Source organism: Manihot esculenta, chromosome 5 (genome assembly GCF_001659605.2).
Source record: "Manihot esculenta cultivar AM560-2 chromosome 5, M.esculenta_v8, whole genome shotgun sequence".
Classification (NCBI taxonomy): domain Eukaryota; kingdom Viridiplantae; phylum Streptophyta; class Magnoliopsida; order Malpighiales; family Euphorbiaceae; genus Manihot; species Manihot esculenta.
Genome location: NC_035165.2, coordinates 30520166 through 30538078, shown reverse-complemented (window position 1 = coordinate 30538078; position 17913 = coordinate 30520166). Strand labels below are relative to the sequence as shown.

Here is a 17913-nt window from a genome sequence, read left to right as displayed (position 1 = left end):
GAGGCACGTTAAGCCCCCGAAAGTGGCCTGGCCAGCCACCTATAAAGGGGTCCCCATGTCCGAACGGGTGAGCTTTTTCTCCTCATTTTCGGCCAAGGTGAGTCTCCGCCGCTCTCATGCCGATCTTGAGTTCTTTCTTCAAATCTTCCATGATTTTTATGAGTTTTCACCTTTGTTTTGAAGATTTTTTAAGCAAATAGCAAGTTTTGGAGCTTGGAGGTTCAAGGAACTCGATCTCTCCCATCTCCGAGTTAGGATCGTTTTTCCTCTTGATCTTCAAGAGGTAAGAGCCGATCTTGAGCTCATTATATGTTTTAAACAAGTTTCAAGTTGATTCTTGGGGTAGAAATGCATGCTTAGGTTAGTTGAGCTTTGTTAGGTTTTGTGTTGTGTTTATGGATAATGTAGGTTGCTGAGTTGCTTTTGATGTGTTGTAGTTGGGGTTTAGGATAGTTTGAAGCTCCTAGGAGCTTATGTATATATTTATGCATGTTTTGGGTTGAGTTGTATGCATGATTGAAGGTTTTAGGAGGCAAATGTGCATAAGAGCCGAGTTTCTGCCACTTTGGGAGAAACTCAGGTTCGGCAGCCGAAGAGACTTCCGGCCGCCGAACCTGCCTGTGGAGGCAAGCTTTCGGCTGCCGAAGCCTGCCCCCGAAAGTGGACTTTCGTCTCTGAAGGGGACTTTCGGCCGCCGAAGGTGCCACCGAACATGCATGAGTTTCGCCTCTGGAGAGAACCTTCGGCCGCCGAAGGTGCCGCCGAAGGTGCATGACTTTCGGCTCTGGAGGGACTTTCGGCCGCCAAACCTGCCGCCGAAAGTGCCCTGTTCAGCCCTCCTTTGCATGAATTCTTTGATTGTTTTGAGGTATTTTAGGGGGTTTTGGGGGATATTTTTAGAGTCATGTTTTAGTACGTTTGGTCCCTTATTTGAGTCCACCTGTGTAAGTTCGGACCCAAGGAACCGAGGACCCCAGCAGTGAGTCAGCTGCTTCAGTTCATTGTCAGAGTTAGCCTGAGGTGAGTGGAATACCTTATGTTGTTTCAAAGTAAATAAATAAATTCTGAGCATGATACACGCATCATGAATGCCATGAGATATACTAGGGTGCTTGCATTAGAATCCACGAATATGTTGCACTGCATTCTTTGTTGTGGATATGGGTGAATGCTGTATGATCCGATTAGTCCCTGAGGAAAGACTAGGACCCCATTCTACGGCCTGGCACGGTATGGAACGCGAAGACCAGGTGCCCAGATGAGGCCCTGGGGCAATGGTAAGTAATGTTATGATATGACAGGAAGACCAGGACCCTATTCTACGGCCTGGCACGGATATGATGCTGGGACTATTTGGTGACAGGTTCACCCTTGATGTGATTTGTCTGTGATATGATGCATTACATGATGGCATATGTTTTAAATGTTTTAGTATTCTGCTCACTGGGCTCTAGTAGCTCACCCCTTTCCCTATATCCCCCAGGTTTGCAGGTACGGGCTAGATCAGGGAATCAAGAAGAGTAAAGTCATGTGATTTGTAATAGTTAGATGTGGACATGGTGATTTGTAAAATGATGTAAGAATATGAGCAGTCATGTTATGTAACATTGATATTGAGGATTAGAATTGTGCTTGACTATAGTATGTTTGAATAATCCCATGTATATACATGATCTATGTTTTATGATGTTTATGTTCAACTAAGCCTGATGTCTGATGAGATACCCCATTGGAGTATGTGATGAGGATCCAGTGTGTGGTTTATGTTTATGTTTATATGCATGCGCAGGTTGAGTTTGGTAAAAAAAAAGAAAAAGTTCTCATGTTTATGGATATGTATGATCATGTATGAGATTTGACAGGTATTCAGGATGTATGTTTGGCTTGCTACGGGTCCCGACGACCTTAAGTCGATCTGGATCCTAGCGCTGGTAGCGGTCCGGTTTCCGGGTCGTTACAATTATTAATTAATTTGACCATAAAATGAGAAAAAAAAAGGAGAAAGGTAAAAAAGTAATGAAGAGGCTAAAACAATGATATTTTTTTATTTTGTAATATGAAAATCTGTTATAATTAAATAATGTTATATTTTTTCAATAAAATTAAAATTAAATAATTTTATTGAAATAATTAAAGTTAAATAATCAGATAAGAAAAAAAAAATTGAATGACGAATTTTAATCGATAATTTCTATTTATGATCACCATCTTTATTTTTTTAAAATATAATTTTATTAATCAAATTTAAGAAAAACTTAACATAAAAGATTTACGCTAATTCAGACCAGGTCTTCCCAATCCACCTAATTTAAAATTCTAAATATTAAATAAAAAAATTGAAATAACATCAAAAATAAGATATTACTAAAAAAAAATAATAAAAGGACACCAGCATAGGACTAGTGTAAGATATTTCTTCCCTAACTAACAAATGAATAACAGTATTTGTTTGTCGTCCAATTGAACTTAACATTTTATAATAGTTTGGTCCTTAAACTTTAATTAGTAACAAAAAATTCCTTCAACTTTAATGTAAATAACGAGTAATTTTCACTTGCATTTTCCATCTCTCATTTCCAATTCGGTCACCAATCTTTAATTTTTTTCTTAAAACTCCTTAAACTTTGATTTATATATTAAAAAACTCCTTAGCAACATTTTTCATCTATTCCTCCATTTAGTTGCTGACATGGCACGTCTATGTGGAAATAAGGAGAGATTTGTTACTAAAGAAAACTATAAAATCTAATTTCATCTTGCCCATATGGGCAGTTGGGCACTACTGTATATATCATTTGTCACCTTTGATTTGGCCTCCTAAGAAAGGAATAAGTAGCTCATTGGCATCAAATTTAGAAATCAACGGTTAGAAATTTGCAAAGCTTACAATAATAGCATAATACTTGATAAAACTTTATATCAAGTCAAAAAACTTGTAAAGTTTGCAGACTTATACAATAACTCTTGCCATAAAAGAGATAGAGGAGAAAAAAAAATTAAATGGGCAACTAGAAAAATCAACTTCTACTTGTTCTACTTCAATTATGAGGTAATGTAAGTCTTAATTATGATAAGCAAGAGAACTAAACAAAATGAAGTCTACTGTCCACGACTATGAATGATGAAATATGAACAAAAAATAGATTAGTATAAAATGATCATCCATGGCTGGTAAAAGATGCACATAAACAATTTTTTATAAACAGATGATAAGCACATCTACCTTCATGGACTGTTTCATCAATCATGAAAATGGTGGCTATTGGTACGTTATGTAGCGTTAAAAATGCCATTTTCAAAGAGTTCCTCACTATTGTTAGATTTATGAGAGTCATCAAAAGCTTTGTTATCTGCTTTGTCCACCTCATTGTGTCTATCCAATGGGTGTGAATCCATCAATTAAAATTTACTTTCTCGAATTTAATAAGAACTTATAGATATGGTAAATGAGTTCAGTTCCTATGCGAGAGAGAGAGAAAATTTTGAATTCTTATTTCAGAAAGAAAAAGGACGTTACAGCAAAGGTCTGGAAGCATCGTGCTTCCTTATGTAGCAGACAAGTACACGTGCACATCTTGTGCAAAATAAGCCAATCACAGCAAGCCAACTCAGCCCTATTACAATGGAGAGGGCAACATAAAAGAAACGATATAGTTTTAATCAATATATGCATACACGCTCAATAACTAAAACGATGCAGTTTCAACACCCCCTCCTCAAGTTGAAGCTGGTAAAGGCAATAAATTCAACTTGCGGGTGAGACTGTCATGGCGAGATGTAAGCAATGCTTTCGTGAAAATGTCTGCCAATTGTTCTTGAGTAAGGAGATGACTAGGTAGGATAAAGCCTTGTGGAAGCTAGTCCCGGATGAGATGGCAATCTATTTCAATATGCTTCGTGCGCTCATGAAATATCGGGTTAGTTGCAATATGCATTACTGCCTTGCTGTCACAATGCAGTGGAATGGGCAGCTGGATGGCAACCTGCAAGTCCTGCAAATCATAACTAATCCAAAGTAGCTCACAGATAGTGTTAGCCATTGCACGATATTCAGCCTCAGCTGAAGATCTAGAAACAATAGTTTGTTTCTTTGTCTTCCGAGATATGAGGCAAGGACCCAAGTATATGTAATATCCAGATAGGGACTTTCTTGAATAAGTGCAGGCAGCCCAATCAGAGTCACAATAGGCATTCAAGCATAGATCATTGCTCACAGGGTAATAAAGCCCCTGATAAAGGGTGCCCTTGAGATAACGAAGCACATGTAGAGCAGCCTCCCAATGAGGCTTTCGGGGCATGCTCATAAATTGACTTAAGTGTTGAACAGCATAGCATATATCAGGCCTTGTAAGATTAATATAAAGAAGCCTCCCAAGGAGCTTTCGGTACATGTCAGGCTCATCAAGAATTTCTCCTGAATCAGGAGTTAAATGTAACCCTTGAGGTAGAGGACAAGAGGCTGGTTTACAGTAAAATATCCCAGCATCCTTTAACACATCCAAAATGTATTTAGTTTGGCTAAGAATAGTTGCTTGAGAAGATCTAGCAATCTCCAACCCCAAAAAGTATTTCATAGGTCCCAAATCTTTGGTAGTAAACTTTGAGTCTAATGCAAGCTTGCATTTATTTATAGCATCAATAGAGTTTCCAGTCAAAATGACATTATCAACATACACAAGCAGAATTAGAATCAAATTGCCAGTGTGTTGTGTAAAGAGGCAGTGGTCTTCCCAATCCACCTAATTTAAAATTCTAAATATTAAATAAAAAAATTGAAATAACATAAAAAATAAGATATTACTAAAAAAAATAATAAAAGGACAAGAGCATAGGACTAGTGTAAGATATTTCTTCCCTAACTAACAAATGAATAACAGTATTTGTTTGTCGTCCAATTGAACTTAACATTTTATAATAGTTTGGTCCTTAAACTTTAATTAGTAACAAAAAATTCCTTCAACTTTAATGTAAATAACGAGTAATTTTCACTTGTATTTCCCATCTCTCACTTTCAACTCGGTCACCAATCTTTAATTTTTTTCTTAAAACTCCTTAAACTTTGATTTATATATTAAAAAACTCCTTAGCAACATTTTTCATCTGTTCCTCCATTTAGTTGCTGACATGGCACGTCTATGTGGAAATAAGGAGAGATTTGTTACTAAAGAAAACTATAAAATCTAATTTCATCTTGCCCATATGGGCAGTTGGGCACTACTGTATATATCATTTGTCACCTTTGATTTGGCCTTCTAAGAAAGGAATAAGTAGCTCATTGGCATCAAATTTGGGAATCAACGGTTAGAAATTTGCAAAGCTTACAATAATAGCATAATACTTGGTAAAACTTTATATCAAGTCAAAAAACTTATAAAGTTTGCAGACTTATACAATAACTCTTGCCATAAAAGAGATAGAGGAGAAAAAAAATTAAATAGGCAACTAGAAAAATCAACTTCTACTTGTTCTACTTCAATTATGAGGTAATGTAAGTCTTAATTATGATAAGTAAGAGAACTAAACAAAATGAAGTCTACTGCCCACGACCATGAATGATGAAATATGAACAAAAAATAGATTAGTACAAAATGATCATCCATGGCTGCTAAAAGATGCACATAAACAATTTTTTATAAACAGATGATAAGCACATCTACCTTCATGGACTGTTTCATCAATCATGAAAATGGTGGCTATTGGTACGTTATGTAGCGTTAAAAATGCCATTTTCAAAGAGTTCCTCACTATTGTTAGATTTATGAGAGTCATCATAAGCTTTGTTATCTGCTTTGTCCACCTCATTGTGTCTATCCAATGGGTGTGAATCCATCAATTAAAATTTACTTTCTCAGATTTAATAAGAACTTATAGATATGGTAAATGAGTTCGGTTCCTATGCGAGAGAGAGAGAAAATTTTGAATTCTTATTTCAGAAAGAAAAATGACATTACAACAAAGGTCTGGAAGCATCGTGCTTCCTTATGTAGCAGACAAGTACACGTGCACATCTTGTGCAAAATAAGCCAATCACAGCAAGCCAACTCAGCCCTATTATAATGGAGAGGGCAACATAACAGAAACGATATAGTTTTAATCAATATATGCATACATGCTCAATAACTAAAACGATACAGTTTCAACACCCCCTCCTCAAGTTGTAGCTGGTAAAGGCAATAAATTCAACTTGCGGATGAGACTGTCATGGCGAGATGTAAGCAATACTTTCGTGAAAATGTCTGCCAATTGTTCTTGAGTAAGGAGATGACTAGGTAGGATAAAGCCTTATGGAAGCTAGTCCCGGATGAGATGGCAATCTATTTCAATATGCTTCGTGCGCTCATGAAATATCGGGTTAGCTGCAATCTGCATTACTGCCTTACTGTCACAAGGTAGTGGAATGGGCAGCTGGATGGCAACCTGCAAGTCCTGCAAAACATAGCTAATCCAAAGTAGCTCACAGACAGTGTTAGCCATTGTACGATATTCAGCCTCAGCTGAAGATTTAGAAACAATGGTTTGTTTCTTTGTCTTTCAAGATATGAGGCAAGGACCCAAGTATATGTAATATCCAGATAGGGACTTTCTCAAATAAGTGCAGGCAGCCCAATCAGAGTCACAATAGGCATTCAAGCACATATCATTGCTCACAGGGTAATAAAGCCCTTGATAAAGGGTGCCCTTGAGATAACGAAGCACATGTAGAGCAGCCTCCCAATGAGGCTTTCGGGGCATGCTCATAAATTGACTTAAGTGTTGAACAACATAGCATATATCAGGCCTTGTAAGATAAATATAAAGAAGCCTTCCAAGGAGCCTTCGGTACATGTCAAGCTCATCAAGAATTTCTCCTGAATCATGAGTTAAATGTAACCCTTGAGGTAGAGGACAAGAGGCTGGTTTACAGTAAAATATCCCAGCATCCTTTAACACATCCAAAATGTATTTAGTTTGGCTAAGAATAGTTGCTTGAGAAGATCTAGCAATCTCCAGCCCCAAAAAGTATTTCATAGGTCCCAAATCTTTGATAGTGAACTTTGAGTCTAATGCAAGCTTGCATTTATTTATAGCATCAATAAAGTTTCCAGTCAAAATGACATCATCAACATACACAAGCAGAATCAGAATCAAATTGCCAGTGTATTGTGTAAAGAGGCAATGGTCATAAGGAGATTGAACAAAGTCTAAATTTTTGAAAAATTTAGTGAACTCAATGTTCCATTGCCTGGAGACTTATTTAAGCCCATATAAGGACCTTTTAAGCAAGGAAACTTGCCCTGACCGGGCTTTGTGATAGCCCTGAGGTGGTGTCATGTACACCTCTTCATTTAGATACCCATGTAGGAAGGCATTGTTAATATCCAATTGAAATATTGGCCACTGTTTAGAGGTGGCCATAACGATGAGAATCCTTATTGTTGTAAGCTTTGCTACAGGTAAAAACCTGTCTTTATAGTCCAGCCCTTCTATTTGATTGTAGCCTTTGGCTACCAATCAGGCTTTATACCTTTCTACGTCTCCATTAGGTTTAAATTTAACTTTGTAAACCCATTTGCATCCTATTGCCTTTTTATTCTTAGGCAAAGTGGTGAGTATCCAAGTATTATTGGTTTCCAAGGCCTGAAGCTCTTGCTTCATGGCCTCAATCCAGTGGGCTTCTCTAGATGCTTGAGAATATGTGCAAGGTTCATAAACTTTATTAACATTGCAAATATAAGACTTATGTGATGGATGAAAGGACATAGAAGATGTGTGCAAAGAATTTACATAGTCCTGCATTCAGACAGGAGTCTGTCTGTGTCTTTGAGTCCTTCTAACATAGGGACTTTTCTGAAGGCCATTATTGGTATGACCAGATTTATAAGGAATAGGATTTGGGGAAATCACATTCAATCATAGGTATAGGAACCACAGAATCCTTTATTTCACTTGACTCTTGGAAAGGAAAGATATTTTCATGAAAAATTATATCCCTACTGATAAAAAAGGATTTATCAGCAATGTTATACAACTTATAAGCTTTATGAGTGCTGGCATACCCCATCATTATGGCTTTAATGGCTCTCTCTTGAAAATTTATCTTTATGTGTACCCACAGTAGTGCCATAGCACAAGCATCCAAATTTTCTCAAGTGAGAATAGTTAGGTAAGGTGCCATATAGTCTTTCATAAGGGGTTGTCCAATTAAAACCCTCCATAGGCATTCTGTTAATCAAATAGGTGGCAGTTAAGATGCAGTCTGCCCAGAATTGGGTAGGTACTTGGGATTGCATTTTCAAAGCTCTAGCAGTGTCAAGTATGTGTCTGTGTTTCCTTTCCACAACTCCATTCTACTGGAGAGTGTATGGGCAGGATTTCTGGTGTATAATTCCCTTACTAGCAAGTAGAGAGTTATAAGCATGACTTAAAAATTCCCTTCCATTATCAGTTCTAATGGTTTTAATGGTAGTGTTGAATTGATTCTCTACCATATGAATAAAGTATTCAATAAGATCAAAAGTTTGGCCTTTTAAGTGCATCATAAAGGTCCATACGGCCCTACTGTAGTCATCAACAATGGTGAGGAACAATCTAGCTCCAGTGATTGAGGTGGTCTTATAAGGTCCCCATATGTCAATGTGGATCAATTCAAAAGGTCTTGAAGCTAGAGTATGACTTCTAGGGAAGGGTAATCTAGCTTGCTTTGCTAGAGGGCATATGGGGCAGCAAGTCATAGCATTATTATTGATGTTTATGCCCTTGATATGTTTGAGTTTGTTAACAGATGCATGTCCTAGTCTATCATGCATGTCATTCATACTCACTGTACAATTGTATACCCTTTCACATAGCATAGAGTTTCTTTTATTTGAATCAAACATAGGAAGCATGACATTTACGAGGTTGTGAAGATTAACATCTAAGTTCATGATCCGAATTAGGCAATGTCTAATCTCAGTTTGACAGAAACTCATCTTGTTTGGTCTGAATAGATCTCTTTGTTTCTTTCATATGGCCACCACCTTCTTATTCAGAGGGTCTTGTATGATATAGTAATGATGGCATATCACAATACAATAGCCATGACTATTCATCAATTGACTAATGGATACCAGATTGTATTGAAAGTTAGGAATATATAGAACATCATTCAAAAGTAATTTTTCAAAGAGGTTTAGCCTTCCAGATTGGGTGACTTATGTTGTGTTCCCATCTGGAAAGCAAACAGATATGTGCTTGTATAGTGTTTGTAAAGTGATAAACAAACTGCTGTTTGAGCACATGTGATTAGTGGCTCCAGTGTCTAGGATCCAACTATCATCGGTGTCCAATTGTGCATAACAGGTTTTATGAAGGTTAGGATTACCTGCAAAGTCCATGAAGTGTGACTCAGGTTCAAGGCATGTCCCAGGAGCTAGGCTCCCTTTCCCTTTGACAAGTTGAGAAACTTCTTGCTTTAGGGAGGTCAGCATGGATGTCAGTTCATTTATCTTGCTTGATGTATCAGTATAATCAAGAGGATTGTCCTCTTCAGGTTTATTTCGTTATACAGCAACTACAATTTTGGTGTTTCCATATCCTTTTACACCTTGTGTGCCACTTTTATTCTTTGACTTGAACCAATCAGGGTATCCAATCAATCTAAAACATCCCTCTCGAGTGTGCCCATTCATATTATAGAAGGTGCAATGTCCCTTCTTGTTGTCAAGCTTTCTTGGTCTGACCTGACTTTGAGTGTAGGTTTTGTTCAACAACACAAGGGATTCAGAGTTGTCACTCATGGCTCCCAAAATCTCCCTTTGAGATTCAAATTTCACCACCATTGAGTATGCCTTATTCACTGTTGGTAAGGGATCCATTCCCAATACCTGGTCCCTTACAGACCCAAAGGACTCATTCAGTCCCATTAGAAACTGCATGAGTATGTTTCTGTTGGTTATTTCTGCTATAGCCCTAGAGGCTCCACAGGTACAGGTAGGGATAGAGCCTAACTCATCCCAAAGTCTCTTTAGCTTAGTAAAGTAGACAACAACAGAGGCATTCTCTTGAGACATAAGAAAATTTTTTCTATGTAATTCATATATCATAGGGCCATTGCATTCTCCAAACCTTTCACATATTTCTAACCAGAGATCTCTGGCTGAAGCAGTGTATATAAAACCATCCACCAGTTCCTTGGAGATGGAGTTGAGGATCCAAGATGTGACTATGAAGTCACATCTCTTCCATTGTTCGTAACCCTCAGAGTCTTTACTAGGTGCCGAAACTGTTCCTTCGAAACTGTTCCTCAAAATCGCCCTGGTCCATGATCTGAAGTTTGATCCTATAAGAGGCGCTGAGACTAGGTTCATACCTGGATGATCAAAAGCTTAGAGACTCAAAGGATCTCCCATTCCTTGGGCCATGCCTTGTGATTTTTCCGGTGCACCCGTTGCCTTTTGTTCCTTGCTACTGTTCCCTCGCTTCGTCGCCATCAGATCTCTCGGAAAACTCTAGATCTTGCTCATGCAGCCATTGACGCGCTGTCGTGAGCCAAAACTAGGCTCTGATACCATGTGCGAGAGAGAGAGAAAACTTTGAATTCTTATTTCAGAAAGAAAAATGACATTACAGCAAAGGTCTGGAAGCATCGTGCTTCCTTATGTAGCAGACAAGTACACGTGCACATCTTGTGCAAAATAAGCCAATCACAGCAAGCCAACTCAGCCCTATTACAATGGAGAAGTCAATATAAAAGAAACGACATAGTTTTAATCAATATATGCATACACACTCAATAACTAAAACGATGCAGTTTTAACAGTTCCACTAATATAAATAAATAATTAAATTAAATTCAGCTGAAGGTAATCAAATTGAGGGGTTTGGCTGTTAATCATCGATTAGAAAAATAATTTGTCAAACACGCGAATCCCACCAATTCTTTCTTATGATTGAATTAATCTGCTTTGCGCTTAAATTAATTCATAGTTAACTAACAACCCCAACACACGTGTAGATTTAATTAGTCAACTGCATTAAGATAGAAAAAATCCAAACTTGATAATAAAAACACGCGAATTATTTAAATAAAATATACTAATTTCTTAAATAATTACTTATTTAATTGGATTAATTAGCAATATATTGTATTTCCAAGAGATTCAACGGGTCTCTTGAATTATTCGGAGAACAACAATGAAGGTGAATAAAAAATAGAAATAAGATGAAAGAGAATTTAAACACATAATCTCACAACTTAAATAAAACCTCAATTTAGATTAACTTTCAATTGAAAAAAATTGTTCAACCTCTAAGAGTCATTATTGAAAAAAATATGATGTAGATTTAATTATTGAGAAGCCTTTATATAAGTTTTTTCTTAATAAAAAGATAAAATTTAATAATTTAAAATAAATTTTACTACTCTTATCTCATCTCTATTCTAATATGATTGTATTTTATCCAATTTGAAGCTAATATTATCCTTACTCTTGTTTAGATGGAAAAATCGGGTTGATGTGGCATTTTTTGAAATCTGAAACTGTTCATCTCCTTGACTACAGGCTTATCCAAGGCTGTAATTCCCAATTTGAAAATCTTTCAATTCAACATTTTTTCGTTCATTTTCTTAATTTTCACTTAAAAATCTGTCCAAAATTAAATTTCAAATAAAAATGAATTATTTATATCAAAATCATAATAAAATTATAGAATTTAATAAAAAAAAAATAGTGAGCTTAACTCATCACTGTCTTTCTTCTCACATTCTATCTTTCTCCTCTCGACTTTCTCTTTCTCATATACACAAATATACTCTTTCTTTGCTCTCTCTCCTAAGTACACTTTCAAATTTTGCCTCTCTAGACCTAAACAAATTTTTTTTTCATTTTAATTAATTCAATAAAATCCGATAACAACACTATACAGATAAAAATTAAATTCAATCCAAATCAATTAACAAGAAAAACAATTCATAAAAATAAAATTCATGTAATTTCACCATCAAATTAAAGTGCAAAATAAAAAAAAAAATACATTGATTTAAAAACAACTATGAATCTGCAATCATCCTTAATATAAAGCCATAATTAATTAACATAAAAAGCAATCAGGATTGTAAATTTTCACGTTTGTGGTTTCACATCTAATGGAAAGGGAAATAAGAATTAGAATTAAAATGACTTTAAAATCTTATAAACATGTTATAGAAGATATGTTAAATTATTATTATTATTTTTTATTAATTTAAAATATGTTAAATTATTATTATTTTTTTAACGGAAAAAGCTACTACCATAAGTGAGCAAGGATTTTAACATTAATTAAATTAAAATGAGGAAAATTTTATATTAAAAATTAAAGTTCAAAGACCATGCTGTCACAGCCTTTCAAGTTATCAGTGAAATTTGCCCATAAAAGCAAAATTTTAACCAATTTTATTGTGCAGACCAGAATAGCGGAAAAACACGGCGGAGACGAGACAGAAGGCTAAGGAGGAGAAAATGAAGGCGTTGGGATGGTGGCTGATGCTAGTAGCTTCTCTTCGATTAGCTTCCGTATGGTTCGGTTTCTTCGACATTTGGGCTCTTAGGCTCGGTGTCTTCTCCAAGACCACCAGTAAGCTTCCCTTTTTTTACTACTTCTCAAAAATTCTCTCCATGGAGCAGTAAGGAAGAGATCTCAAAGTTCAGATCACAGTATTCCTTTTGCTTTGTTCAATGCGCTATTGGAAAAATTAAATTTTAGAGGGATTTGTTTATTTCAAGTAAAATCAATTCAGTAGTTTGACATTTGCTGCATCAAGTATCGGTTTTGTGCATAATCTTTATCGAAAGTTTCAAGAACAGATCATGACATATGTTTGAACTTCTGTGATCTGTTTTTAGTTTTATTTAGATTTTGGATTTGGCATTTTGTCTATGGATCTCGATTCATAGAAGAAGAAAAATTATGGAATAGTCCTTCTAATAACTGTTGCACTTGAATCCATTATGCTTGCTTCATATGTAACCTCAGGAACAATATATTTTCGTTCCGCTTGATTTTTAAATTAAGTCTGCATTCGAGTTTGAAGAGTATGCATAAACTCAGTTCTACTGCATTCGTCCTCATTACTTTCTGACAACTGGGGTTAGTATTATGTGATGATGGGAAAAGTTTGCATTTTTTAATATTTAGAGTATTTTAAAAATTTCAGTCAATAAAATTACTTTTTTAATTAATAAAAAAACTATGTATTTTTTTTAAAAAAATATCTTGAAAAGTCATTTTCTAGATTTTAAGAATCTCATCATAATATTATATATAAATTTATTAACGCCCTTTGTTTATAAGATTACACTAAACAATATAAAATAAGTATTTCTTTTGAAAAATATTTACCAAATACTGCAAACAAGCAGATACTTAATCAAAGGAACTGTTTAATCCTTTCTACCCCTTCCTTTTTGAAATAAATCACTAATTCAAATTGAATTCATATACAATTACGGAAGATTTTATTAAAATGATTTTTTTGTAATTTAAAAGAAATTGAATTTTTTAACTCCAAACATGAAAATTAATTTAAAAAAATCAACTAAATTCAATTTTTATAATTTTCAATTATTCTGAGCTGTAGTAATTGTCAATCATTCTGATAATCTCTTTTGCTCTTCTCTTTTCTGTCTTTTCCCTTTCTCCTCGTCTTTGCTTACTATCATGCAGTGACTGAAGTTCATGGGAGGACATTTGGAGTTTGGACCCTTTTGACTTGCACTCTTTGCGTTCTTTGCGCATTCAACCTTGATAATAAGCCACTTTATTTAGCTACCTTTTTGTCTTTCATCTATGCATTCGGGCACTTCTTGACTGAATACCTAATATATCAAACAATGTCCATTGGAAATTTGACGAGTATAGGCATCTTTGCAGGTAATTGTGTCTTATGAGACCTCAAGTCATTCTAAGTTTGATTTATTTTTATTACTGCTTTCCCACTGATTTCGATTAAAGGTGCTATGTTTTTTTCCCTTAATCAGCTAGGATTTTTTATTGATTTAATTCAGGAACATATTTTGAAAAACCTCCTTGTTTTACTACTGTTTTGAGGGTATCATTCAGTCTGATGTTTAGTATGTCAAACTGAAGTTTGTAATATGATGCATGAAACTTAAGAAACAAAGTAGGAAGGCCATTTTAAATTTCATGGTTACAGTAATTCCATTGACGGTTAGCTAGTAAGGGGATTGACGCGAACAATTTTAATTTATATTTCCCTAATCTCCGGGTTTCATAACTTGCCATTTTCTGTAACCTTGGGTATGAACTTTTTTATTTCTTCTATAAATTCAGTCGGGTTTTTGAAGTTAATAGCATTTTAACTGTTTTGAATGCCATGTACCTCTTGGGAATGGATAGTCTTCTAACTTAGGAAAATCACTAGAAAGTTGCTGTCTTTTTTGATCAGGTACGTCAATAGTTTGGATGATGATTCAGTGGAATTCACATCAAAAGAGTCACACCAAGCATTCTTGAAAATTAAATGATGAAATGCCAAGTGCCCAGTTCTCCTTTGCTGCTGATTAATGATTCCAAAGGATATTCTTTTCCATATCTAGCTTCTGACATATATTTTGTTGTATTGCATTTCCTTGCACTCAAAGGGATAAAGGTTTCAGTCTGCTGGCTAACTAAGCAAATTATTTGGATTTTATCTGAAGTTTAGAACCTAATATTCCTCTTTACTACTGTGATTCCTTCACTTGATATCAGTTTGATTATGAAGTTCAACTTGCTTCAGATGGTATTTTTTGGGAAAAACTTATGGAAGTTGAGATTTAAAATGTTGGCTAAGCTTGCTAGTTCAGCAGTTAATGCCAAGTTGACCTTCGAGACGAGGAGAGGAGCCATATTTCTACTATTTCTACTTTGACTTTGGAATCCGGCTGCTGATTTTGGCATCATGAAGCAGAAGCAACGGATTTCCCAGTTATAATTACATAAGAAGCAAATTTCAAATATCACCATTGGGCTTGAGAAGTTGAATGGAAGCAATTTAAGGGACTCATCTGCAGAGATTGAAGAAATAAGTTATAACCTTAGCGCGTCTAGAGAAATGCCAGGTTGGGCCTCATTGATGTGGACTGATATCACTCCACAGGGCCTATCTAGGCTGGTGGCTTAGACTCATTGGTATGATACCTGCATGCCATTTCCAAAAATTATTAAAGTTTCTTCCTCTCGCATTAGTTGCTAGTCTTCTCTGACCAAGCAAAATTCAGCAAGTCAGAAAGTATCATTATCGATCCTATCCAATAATCCAAGGGACAAACAACTCCCACTAGCCTGCAATATCATGGAACACAAGAAATAGAAAAACTGAAAAACGATACAAGCAATACACATTAGCCGTCTGATTTTCCAGCTTCTACACCATCATATATTTATCCCGGCATTTATGGACTTGAAGCATAAAAGAGGAGCATATATATGTGTACAATTACACAGCTACAGGAAAATTCATAATGTGAAAGGACACGAAATCACACACCCTCAAAAGGGTGAATCTATGACATGGTTATCATGATGTGTTATTCAGCTTCATCAGCATTTTACTTCCTGTCATTTTCTCTAGTTTCTTTTCTTTTCTTTCTTTTTTTTTTTTTAATCTTCGGGGAAGAGTTAGGACTTAAGCGAGTCAAAGTACTCATTTTTTCAGAACCTACATCCTCACTAATTGTCACTGATGCTGAGTTTTTTCTACAGTCTCTTCTCTTTCATTTGCAATAGATGTTGAACCCTGACTATTAGCTGTATCAACACTCTCGTTCATGGTTGTTAAAGCATTGTTGATTTGTTTCTCTCTGACGAAGTGGAAGGGTCAAGTTTGATAGTGTGCCTGTTAACCATAGGCTTGGAAACAGAGGCTGCCCCATGGTTAACTGCACCCAAACTGCCAGACATAGCAGAAAAAGTTGAATTAGCATTTGATTGCGTGCTTTCCTTGGCTTCACCGGAGCTTCCATTTTGTTCCCTGGAAGCAGCTTGCAAGAATGTGGGCTCTCCAGTAGCAGTTGCATTCAAGTGATGAATTGTCTCCAGCATTTCCACAATGATTGATTCTGGATTAAGCTCAATTTTTGGTTTCTGATTTGCCACTGCCTCAGTAAGTGAACTAGATTCTGAGCCAGTATATGAATTGGCCGAATTAAACTCATCTTTTTCTTCACCAGTTACAACTCTTTTCAATCCAATTGCCACATTTATCCTTCTGAGACCTCCAATCTGAAATTCAGAGCTTAGATTTTGGATGTTGTGCACCACAGAACTGGAAGCATCATCACCCTTGTAATGTTCCTCTCTTGCCTCCTGAGAATTCCTTGTACCTCCATTCTGGGCTCGATGATTTATTGAACTTGCATCCTCGAGTTGGTTGCTCTTCTCTTCACTCTCGTGCTCTTCAGTTCCCACATCCCTCTCTCTATCATCTACATCAATGAGATCTTCTACTTCGTCAGATTCTTCCTCTTCTGTTCTATCTTGATCATGTCTCTCTATCTCATCATCTCCACCACCTCTTCCATCATCCTCAACTTCTTCAGGTTTAATCTCTTCAATCCCTTCTTCTAGTTCTGCTTTATCTCCTTTGCTTTCACCTTCCAATGTTGTTTCATCAACTCGAGGAAGGAGATCCTTCCTTCCAAGTTTTATATTCTCATGCTCCCTTTGCACCTTTTCTAGTTCCTCTCCGGTGCGACTATCATAAGAGTTTTTCTTATCATAGGAGAGCTTGAGTTGGTTAAGCAGCCAAATGCAAATGACAAGCAATAGACATATCTGAAGAAAATGTTTCACCTTAAAGCCTTTTGATCTCTGGTTTCTATTAGGTGATTGCTTCAACATAATCAACTCCCTAAAATAGGTGTACCCCTTTCAATTATCCACAGCAATTGTTTATTCCAATCTGGGGGTGGAAACCAAAACCACAAGAAAATAGTCAGAAATTCACCACCATAAATCAAACCCAATATGCAAAATTAATGTTCTTTTAGGCTCAACATGACCAAACAAGTCATACACACTGCAAATGGGATTTTTTTTTTTGCTTTTTTTAAAAAGGGCAAATGTTTGCTTCTTCACCTACTCTGTTGATCATTGTTTGGCTTCCTACCAAACAGAACTTACCCAAAATATACAAAGCAGAAAAATGGAGCTATCTTTGTCCCACATAAAAGAGATTGAGCAGCAAGTAGAAGCAAGGGACATCCATTACATTTCCAACAAACTGAAAGGGTTAACCATTTCCAGTTTGATATATAAACAAACAGATAAACGACACAAAGCATAATTGGCAAAGGGAACTAAATGTGCAAAAGGCAAAAGCAAATGAAATTAAATTTAACACATACACATATGAACAGAACAACAAATCTAATTAAAATCATAAAATGCAAGGAATCCCAACAAGATCATTGAACAGAGAAAGCAGTACATATAAAAAATGGGCAAGGAAAAGAAGTGACAGAAAAATGGGTTACCAGTGAGAAAGCTGAGCTGCAGATCCCAGAAAATGAAATGAAATATGGGAAAGAAAGAAAGAAAGAATTTTTCAAGGTGTTTTATGATATGGGTATCTGTGTGTGCATATGCAAACAGAATTCAAGCAACCCAGAGCAACAAGGTCTCTAGTGGGCTTGTGCTCCAATGAAAATGGCTAGAAAAAGAGAAGAGAACCACCTGGCTGAGAATGGAAGGAAAAGGAGAGAAGAGAAGGCAGCTAAGGGGTGTGAGCATTCTCTCTCTCTCTCTCTCTCTCTCTCTCTCTCTCTCTCTATGGTGTGGGGGGAGGCAGTGTGAGAGTATCACACGAGACTGAGAGTACCTGTGCCTGGGACACTGAAATGTCGGCATTCATTTCTGTTCTGCTTTGCCTCGATTTAATTGCTTGTTTGCTTCTAAATATACGGTGTCGTT

The 17913-nt window shown here is 36.1% G+C and overlaps 2 protein-coding genes across 5 annotated transcripts; one reads left to right on the top strand and one right to left on the bottom strand.

The window, feature by feature from the left end:
- Nucleotides 1-12373: 12373 nt before the first annotated feature.
- On the top strand, nt 12374-14685 carry LOC110616206 (ergosterol biosynthetic protein 28). Its single transcript, XM_021758555.2, has 3 exons — nt 12374-12576; nt 13666-13872; nt 14408-14685. Exons 1-3 carry the CDS (start codon nt 12462-12464, stop codon nt 14473-14475), a joined length of 390 nt encoding a protein of 129 aa, XP_021614247.1. The 5' UTR covers nt 12374-12461; the 3' UTR covers nt 14476-14685.
- Nucleotides 14686-15265: 580 nt separating this feature from the next.
- Nucleotides 15266-17849, bottom strand: LOC110616205. 4 transcript variants are annotated; one of them, XM_021758554.2, is made up of 3 exons: nt 17478-17849; nt 16795-16903; nt 15266-16713 (listed from the first exon to the last, which is right to left on the bottom strand). In XM_021758554.2, exons 2-3 carry the CDS (start codon nt 16840-16842, stop codon nt 15778-15780), a joined length of 984 nt encoding a protein of 327 aa, XP_021614246.1. In that variant the 5' UTR covers nt 16843-16903; nt 17478-17849; the 3' UTR covers nt 15266-15777. The 4 variants fall into 4 exon arrangements, with proteins under 4 accessions (XP_021614246.1, XP_043812957.1, XP_021614245.1 ...); XM_043957022.1 differs by having other exon boundaries at nt 17677-17849; XM_021758553.2 differs by having other exon boundaries at nt 15266-16903; nt 17677-17849.
- Nucleotides 17850-17913: the final 64 nt, after the last annotated feature.